Source organism: Microtus ochrogaster, chromosome 10, assembly GCF_000317375.1.
Source record: "Microtus ochrogaster isolate Prairie Vole_2 chromosome 10, MicOch1.0, whole genome shotgun sequence".
NCBI classification, from domain to species: Eukaryota; Metazoa; Chordata; class Mammalia; order Rodentia; family Cricetidae; genus Microtus; species Microtus ochrogaster.
In genome coordinates, this window is record NC_022016.1 from 75,814,404 (window position 1) to 75,823,886 (window position 9,483).

General features: G+C 36.4%; 1 protein-coding gene across 5 annotated transcripts in view; it reads left to right on the plus strand.

Annotated features, from left to right (window-relative positions):
- The window catches only part of Tut4 (terminal uridylyl transferase 4), a 99,470-nt gene that overhangs the window by 18,877 nt on the left and 71,110 nt on the right, over positions 1–9,483 (plus strand). For all 5 annotated transcript variants that reach the window (XM_013348546.2, XM_013348547.2, XM_026781896.1 and 2 more), the window contains exons 4-5: positions 6,652–6,768; positions 9,208–9,385. In XM_013348546.2, coding sequence (XP_013204000.1) covers positions 6,652–6,768; positions 9,208–9,385 — 295 coding nt within the window. The remainder of the gene's footprint in view (positions 1–6,651; positions 6,769–9,207; positions 9,386–9,483) is intronic.

Genomic DNA, 9,483 nt, shown 5'->3' on the forward strand with positions numbered 1-9,483 from the left:
GGACAGACTCCAAAGCTACAGAGAACCCTGTCTCGAAAAACCAAAAAAAAAAAAAAGTCTTTGTGTAACAGTCTTAGCTTGTTCTGAAACTCACTCTGTAGATCAGGCTGCCCTCAAACTCACAGAGAGATACCTGCCTCTGCCTCCTGAGTGCTGGGATGCTGGGATTAAAGGCGTGCGCCACCATCACCCGGCTTGCCTACTGAGTTCTGAGATTAAAAGCATGCCATCACACCTGACATGCATTGTCTTAGTGATTGTAAGCATTAGCAAACTATAGACTGCCCCCTTGTTTTGTTTGAACATGACAAAATACATGTCACCTTCTTTTTTTGTAAACTTTTACGGGAACACAGCTGTACTCATTTCCTTTATATATTTATTGTTTTTGTCTGCTTCCATGTTGTGATGACAGAGTTGACTGAATACCAGAGAGATGATAAGGCCTGCATAAAATATTTACTATTTTCTTTCTTTTCCCATTTCTTTGTCTTTTATTTTTTCTTTCCCCATTTCTGCTTCTTCTTTTCCTTTGCTTCTTCCTTCCCCTCCCATTTCTTATTTTTTCCATTTCATGATTCTACCCCAGGCTGAACTTTATATGTAAGCAGTGCTCTTGCTTCAGAGGCTCTTGGATATTGTAATTATATGAATGAATGACCATGCCTTCCTAATATTACTGTTTTTCTTCTTATTTTTAACTATTTATTTATTTTTTAAGAATTATTTTTAATATTAATAACATTTATATAATTATATATAATTAATAATATTTCTAATTATGTGTGTGTTATCTTAGTGGGAATATGTGCATGTGAGTGAAGATACCCTCAGAGGCCAGAAGAGGGCATCAGATGGAGCTAGAGTTACAGGTGGCTGTGTTCTGGGAGTTAAACTTGGGTCCTCTGCAAGAGCAGTGCACACTCTTACCCACTGACCGATCTCTCCAGTTCCTGTGTTTTCTGTTTTTCAAAGCTTAAAATATTTACTAAAATACTACTTTGGTTGGTATAAAATAAGTTATTGACTAATGATTTACTCCCTCATTTAGTAAATAAAGAATGCTTGTTATATGCTAACAATTGTGTTGGATGTTGGGTATATATTGATTTAAAAAAAGGCATTTTTTTTCCATTAAAAGTAAAAAGTCTAGCTTGAAATGTAGTTCATTGGCAAAGCATTTACCTAGCAAGCAACAGCCCTAGGTTCAAACCACCCAAAAGTTAAAAGTTATTCAGATTGATAAAAATAAATTACTAAATGCTACTATATATTTTGCTAAATTATTTTTCTCTTGTTTTCTACCCTAAGTTTATAAATAAGGGACTGTTCTCCTGGTGTCTTGTGTTGAGTGCCACTAATTTCTTAAACCAAAAACACATTCATAGCCTTAGCAATAAAAACACCACTAGATACTGAAAAATTACAAACCAGACTACAGAGAAATACTTACTTCAGATGTACATAAATGTGTATACAAAGAGATCATTGTTCCTAGAATAGAAAGGAATGATGGTAGTAGTATGATTTTTTTTTTATATAGTTTAGAAAAACAAGATACCTAAATTGATGAAAGAAATCCTTGAGAGAGCACTTTCTTCCTGTTTGGTTTTTTACTAGTGCATAGCAGTTGGTCCAAAATTAGAGTTAGTATGCATGTTAGTACATACGTGGATTTTCACGTCTATCATAGTCACTTACTGGTGGGTAACAATCCATATACTGTTTAACCCTTAATTTTTTTTCTTAATGTGTATGGATATTTTGTCTGTATTTGTGTGTCTATGCATCATGTAGGTGCCTGGTGCATGAGAGACTGAAAGAGATCCCCTCGGACTGGAGTTAAAATATAGTGTTGTGGGGTTGGAGAGATGTCTCAGCTGTTAAGAACACTGGCTGCTCTTCCAGAGGATCTGGGTTCATTTCCCAGCACCCACATGGCAGCTCACAACTGTCTGTTACTTCAGTTCCTGGGGATCTGATACCTTCACTAATGCACATAAAGTTAGATAAATTATGTAGGGGCCTACTACCCAGCTCCCGAGTAAATCACACAAGGGGGCTTATTCTTAGTTATAAATGCCCAGCCTTAGCTTGACTTGTTTCTTGCCCTCTTTTCTTAGCTTAAATTATCCCTACTACCTTTTGCCTCTGGGCTTTTTAAAAAAAAAATATTTATTTATTTATTTATTATGGACACACTATTCTGTTTGCATATATGTCTGTAGGCCAGAAGAGGACACCAGACCTCATGACAGATGGTTGTGAGCCACCATGTGGTTGCTGGGAATCGAACTCGGGTCCTTTGGAAGAGCACGCAATGCTCTTAACCACTGAGCCATCTCTCCAGCCCTGCCTCTGGGCTTTTATCTTTCTCTATTTCTGTATACCTTTGTTTTCTTCTTACTCCATGGCTAGGTGGCTGGCCCCTGATGTCCTCCTCTCCTTGTTCTCTTTCTCTTCATTCTCTTTCCTTGTTTCTCCGCCTGCTAGCCCTGCCTATACTTGTTTTTGCCTTGCTATTGGCTGTTTATTTCTTTAGTAATAACCCTCAGGTGTTTTAGACAGGCAAAGAATCAGAGCTTTACAGTTAATTAAATGCAGAATAAACAAGTCACACACCTGAAAATTAATATTCCCCAACATATGTATTTAAAAAAAATACAGTTGTAAGCCATCATATGGGTGTTGGGAATTGAACCTGGGTACTCTGGAAGAGCAACCAGTGCTCTTAACCTCTCCAGCCTCCTATTTAACCTTTTTATACCTTAATTTTTTTGAACATTTTTAAAATGAAGTTAAAAAAAACTTTTAGAACCAAAATGATGGCTCAGATGGCTAAAGTGATTACCACACTAGCATAAGGATTAGAGTTTAGTTCTGTTGAATCCATGTAAAACCAGAAATGGTAGTATGTGTCTGTAATCCGAGCTGATGAGAACAGTAGAATATCTAGAAACTCATGTCAGCTAGCTTAGTACACATGGTAGTAAATAAGAAACCCTTCCTCAAACAAGATAGAAGGTGAGGGATGACAGCTGAGATTGTCCTCCTACCTCTACATTTGTACTGTAACCCACACATTCCCAAACATACATGTGTAGCATGAATAATAAAAACCCAGAGAGCCGGGCGATGGTGGCACACGCCTTTAATCCCAGCACTCGGGAGGCAGAGGCAGGCGGATCTCTGTGAGTTCAAGACCAGCCCAGTCTACAGAGCTAGTTCCAGGACAGGCTCCAAAGCCACAGAGAAACCCTGTCTCGAAAACCAAAAACAAAACAAAACAAAAAAAAACAAAACCCAGAGACAGATATTGGGGTTCAAGCTGAAGATCAGAAAAGCAGCACTCCACTGGCTCTTACCTCTATCTCAGACCGAAGTGGGCTGTCCTGCTTCCACTAATCCTCAGAGACCTGTCTCCTCCCGTCTTATATTCCTCTCTAGTGCCAGAATTAAAGATATGCACTACCACTGCCCAGCCTCTATGGCTAACTAGTGTGGCTGCTGGGATTAAAGATATGTGCCATTACTGACTAACCTGTATGACTAACTGGTGTGGCTGCTTTGACTGGCCTGGAACTCACCATGTAGACTGTGCTGGCCACAGATTTATAGAGGTCTGTTACCTCTCTTTCCCAAGTACTAGAAGTAAAAAGGCTTGTGCCACCATGCCTACCTTAACATAAATATTTTTAGATACCTTTCCCTTACATGTTGTAAGTTTTTATTATACTTAGAGTGAAGACAGGAATCCTTAGGACTTTGAGATCTGGCCCAGTTACTAGTCATACTAGTGTTTTTATAATGTATTAATCAATTTTTTTTCTCTTGACAATACCAAGAAAAAGGTATTTTAGCTCACATTTCAGAGATTACAGTTCTTTATGGTAGAGAAGGTGTGGTGAAGGAGAGGAATTGTTCCCAAAGGGAAGGAGATGGGGAAATAGGCCCCTACTACTCAACCTATGCAACATTTATTCATCTCTTGGGTGCTTGCTTCTCAAACAAGTGGACAGCATTAATAATCACAGTTTTCCTTCCTATAATAAATATATAATAAATAAATATGCCTTATAAATTGTAATATGTAGTTTCATAAACATTTTGCTTATATTCTTGGCTCCAGACATTAGTTCCTTTCTCTGCCAGAAGTATTGTAAATGGCTCCAGACATCTTACAACAGCTCAATTCTATACTGCCTTTAAGTCACTGTATAAAAAGGTCTTTAAGTGGTGACCATGTTTTAAAAAGCAACTCCTCTCTTGTCTATATTCCTATTTATTTGTATCTTACCTTTATTATTAATCTTCATGCACTAGAATGTAAATTCATACTGACAGGAGTTTGTTTTGTTTATTGTTCAGCTCCATGAAACATGTCTCACATAAAAGAATTTTAAAATGCTCAGTTAATGCATAGTTGTAGTTGGAAATGTAAGAAAGTTTTTTTTAATGACTTAACTGATCTGAAAGAATTTTCATGTGATAAAAATTAGAATAAATAGATTGTGTGTCATTTATATGCTTGTTGCCTCTAGGAAATTATTCAATTCTTGAGATTTAAATCCTTTATCATTAAAGTGGAGAACCCTGACAGTTAAAACTTAATAAATTGCACTTTATAAATGTTGTTTTTTTTTTGTTTTTGTTTTTGTAATCTATGGTAAGGTTGGTGTTAAATTGAAGCAAGTTTCTTACTTCAAGAACATCATTTATTGAGTTTGGAGAGATGACTCAGTGTTTAAGAATACTTGCTATTTTTACAAAGGACCTTAGTTCTGTTCCTAGCGCCCACATTGTGGCTCACAGCCTCCTGTAACTCCAGTTCTAGAGGATCTTCATCCCCTTTTGGGGGGGGTCATTGCACACATGTGGTGCACTTAAATACTTATAAGCAAAATGCTCACACACATAAAATACAAATAAATAAAATCTTTTTAAAAAGAATATATATTCCCAGGTGAGAGAACCGCTTTGTCAGGAGTTGCACTGAATATTGAAAATTAATTTGAAACAAAATACTACGTATTACTGAAGTTTTAGTGTAAGGCAATAGAGACTGTGCTTTAAAAATCAGCACCTATTGTTTTTATTAATTTTTTATTGTAAAAAATTTTGGCTAGCTGGGTGGTGGTGACACATGCCTTTAATCCCAGCACTTGGGAAGCAGAGACAGGTGAATTCTCTGTGAGTTCAAGGCCAGCCTGGTCTACAGAGCTAGTTCCAGGAAAGGCTCCAAAGCCACACAGAGAAACCCTGTCTCAGGGAAAAAATAAATAAATAATTGTTGTCTTTGGATTGATATATATGCATGAACTGAAATTCATTATCTTCTGCTCAGTACTATTGAAACCCTGTGAAGTCCCAAGCTGTAGCATGAATTCTAATTGGTATTAATAATAAAAACCCAGAGTCAGATATAGATAGGGCTTAATGCTGAAGATCACAGCAGCAGAGAGGCTAGTCACTAGAGACTTCTTTTACTTCTACCAATGCTCATACTGATGGGGTGATTCTGTCCTCACACTGCATTTCCAGACTCCATCTGTCTCCACAAAACCTCAAACGACTATGAGCTCTTGTCTCCTTTTGTCTTATTTCTGTCTCTGACCCAGCCGTATCACTCCTGTTTCTACCTCCCTAGTGCTGGGATCAAAGACTTGGGATCTCAACTGCTGGGATTACATTTGCGTGAGCTCTGTTTCTTTTGTAGGCAGATTCAAATTTGATAGTCCAGGGTGGCCTTGAACTAACAGATTTCTCTTCCCTGTCTCCGAGTCCTAGGATTAAAGGTGTGTGCCACCGGACCCTGACCTCTAGTGGTGTAGTTTAGCTCTGCACTCTCATATTCAGGCAAGCTTTATTTGCTAAAACAAAATATTACTACACTAATTGACATGGTTTTCATATATATAAAATGAAAATATTTATCTTCCTGGATTATTAAGAATTAAAAGAACAATTATATGTCATCAATTGTAATGTCTGGTATCTAGCAAGCATTTAGTAATTATTGTTTTATTACTTTGAGAAACATAAAATCATGAGTGAAGTACTATAACTTATATTTTTACCATGCTCAGATTGTTTCTTAAGAGTGGTTACCTCAAGAGTATTCTCATGGTATGGTGATTGATTGGAATATTTTTAAAACTTAGCCTTTGAAATTAAAATGAATAGTTGTGATCCATTCATTTAAAATCACAGCATAAAGGGTACATTTTGTTTTTCATAGTACTCAGAAAGACCAAAAGTTAAGTTTGAAATTGATTTTGGGAATACCATTGGAATAAAAATTTAGGAGCAAGAAGCCTATTTAGCATTTTTGTGATATAATTTGAAGTTAGTACTTAGGATATCCTATAAGTGACTGTTTTGAAAAAGTCATTTATTCTTCGGTACTTAAGCACTGGGTATTTACTAAAACACATGTTCTTGCAGTGCCTACTTACTTGTTTTCTTTCTTGTGATACTGGGAGTGTCTGACCTAAGTCCTAGCGCATGGTGGGCATGTATTCTACCACTGAACTACAACAGCAGCTCATTGGTTCCTGTTTTGGCCTGTTAAAGTTAGTAAGATTGTTCACTTATATAGTCTGTCATATATTTGTTTATTGAGAAAGTATATTTTTAAATTTGTTTCTTCAGCGATCACCGGAATATACCAATTGCCGTTATCTATGCAAACTTTGCTTAATTCACATTGAAAACATCCAAGGAGCACATAAACATATAAAGGAAAAACGACATAAAAAAAACATTTTGGTAAGTTAATATCTTTAAAAATACTTTCCTTTTTGAATTGTAAAAGCATATGAGACCATTTTAAAACTTAGAAACCTAATATTGAGGTGTGAAGTAACTGAAATGATAGTCTGGAATAACTGTAATTAACTTCTTTATCTCCAGTGATTAGAAGGAACCTTCTAGAAACCAGTTTGATCATGCTGAAAATTGATTCTTAAAATAAAAACTGTCAGGTACAGATTACCCATCTTTCAGGAGAAGCAGCAGCAGTGAGGAAGCTCTGGAGTCTGTCCTGGAACTTGCTCTTGTAGACCAGGCTGGCCCTGAACTCACAGATATCATCCACCTGCCTGTGCCTCCCGAGTGCTGGGATTAAAGATGTGCACTGGTACCACCCTGCTCCTTTAATCTTTTAGTACATCTGCTCAGGTGAAATTGGATCTTTGGCTTCAACTCAGAAAGGAATAAATGTAAACAATGTAAACAGAGTTGTTGTGATTTATTAAGAGACACTCGTGTGTGTGTGTGTGTGTGTGTGTGTATGTGTGTGTGTGTGTGTGTGTTTAGGGGGTGAACGTGTTTGTGCTTATACTGAGGCCATGGGACGACTTTGGGTGTCATACTTTAACAGTCTCTACCTTATTCCTTATAGATACGGTCTCTTATATAGATATGGTCTCTTATCTATATACTGAACTGGGAGTTATTCCTGCAGGTCAAGAAGTCTTTTAACAATTTTCTTGTCTTCATTGGTGTGCTCAACCAGTCTTGGCCTTTTATATGGCTGTTGGGAGCTGAACTCCGGGTCTTATGCTTACCAAACTTTCTTACCCACTAAGCCATCCTCCCAGCCCCCAAAGACATTTTTATTTTGAGAGTTCTTTCACATTTATTAACATTTGTTTTTTTGTACATGGGCACACATGCCACAGTACACATGTGTACTTGCTATTTTAATATAAAATAGCTATATATGAAATGAATATTATCTCTGTAGTCTTCACAGCAAACATTTACTGTGCTGGAAGTTTGACTTCTCACTAAGACCCTTCAACTGGACTCTGGGATGAGGTGCTTTTCCACCTTTCATTTCCCGTCTTTCTATCTTACTTTACGTACGGAGTAGTCATTGTCTGATTGTCAGATGCCCATAATGGTGAATAAGAATCATGGTTCCTGTTCCCAATAATTGGTGAATAGCAGTTTGTGTACAGTAAGTCTTATTAAAGGGAGAAATAATGCGAAGGAAATGGACATTTTACTTGGTTTAGAATGGGGAAGTTTCTCTGGAAAGTGACCTTTGAGCTGAACTTTGATATAGTAGTTTAAAAAGCAAAAAGTAAGTGTGGTGCATTAAAACATCATAAAGAAAGGTCTCTAGAGAAGAGTGGACATGGTGTGTAAGGATGTGAGTAAATCTAGTAAGAGGGAAGGAGAGAACTAGAAGGAAAACGGTGTGACATGAGGCTGGAGAAGTACAGACCAGAAATCCTCACACATTTGCACTTCAGAATTTGTAATTTTTAGATTATTTTTATTAAATTATCTCACACAAATTTGCATAGAGTACTTTTCTAAGCATATTATTAACTAATTTTCTCTCTAAAAATGTAATACTAATAATATATACTCTCAGCTTAGATAGCTTATGAGAAGAATCCTCTCACCTGATCTTCCAGAAAGTCTGGGTTGTAGTAGTTCTCTGCTTTTCCATAGAAGCTTTTGCATTATTTGATTATAAAACCTTATGTTTTATAAACTTTGTGTATTAGCGAGTATTCTTATGACCACTTGACTTGATGCTGCCTGTGTTGATTAGATATGGTTGATGACTTTTCTTTTTTACTTAAGATTGCTGTCTTTGTTGCTATGGAATCATGAGTCAATTGTTGAACCTTTGTGTTAGTTTAGATGTAGAATTTCAAAATTTGTACCAATAATACAGTAGAACAATTTTTGAAATGTTATGTTCTTCTTTTAAAATGGTTATTTATTTGATATTTATTTATTTATGAGTGAGTATGTAAGTGTATGATGACTCCCTGTGGGAGCTAGCAGAGTCAAGGAGTGAGTATCCTGTACCCTGGAGCTTAAGTTACATAAAAGCAGTTGTGAGCCACTAGATGTGGGTGCTGGGAACTGGAATGGGTCCTTCACAAAGGCAGTCCACGCTTCTGAGATATCTCTCCAGTTCCAGTAGAACAGATTTTAAAAAATTAATAAAATGATTTAATTATAGTCTCAAAAAATGTTTAAATTATAAAAAATCTTACTAATAAACTCCCTTGTACCTTTAATTCCTTGAGTCTTGTGTCCTAAAAGCAAAAGTTTTTCTTTGCTTCATTTATTACATGTTTTATTTCTCATGTGAATATTTGTTATTTCTGTTTTTCTTTCTTAAATATAAGGACATTTAAATGGAAACTTTTTTATTGTTGTGAAACATTCTGCTAACAGGAAAAACAGGAAGAAAGTGAACTGCGGTCTCTTCCGTCTCCTTCCCCTGCTCACTTGGGTGCTTTAAGTGTTGCAGTTATTGAATTAGCAAAAGAACAAGGAATAACAGATGACGATCTCAGGGTCCGCCAGGACATTGTGGAGGAAATGTCAAAGGTCATAATGACATATTTACCAGGTACTAAACCATTTTACATATTTATTAGAATCACAAAATTTTCCTTTACTTCCTCTTGAACTAGGGTAAATTTCTTTCTTTCTTTCTTTTTTTTTTTT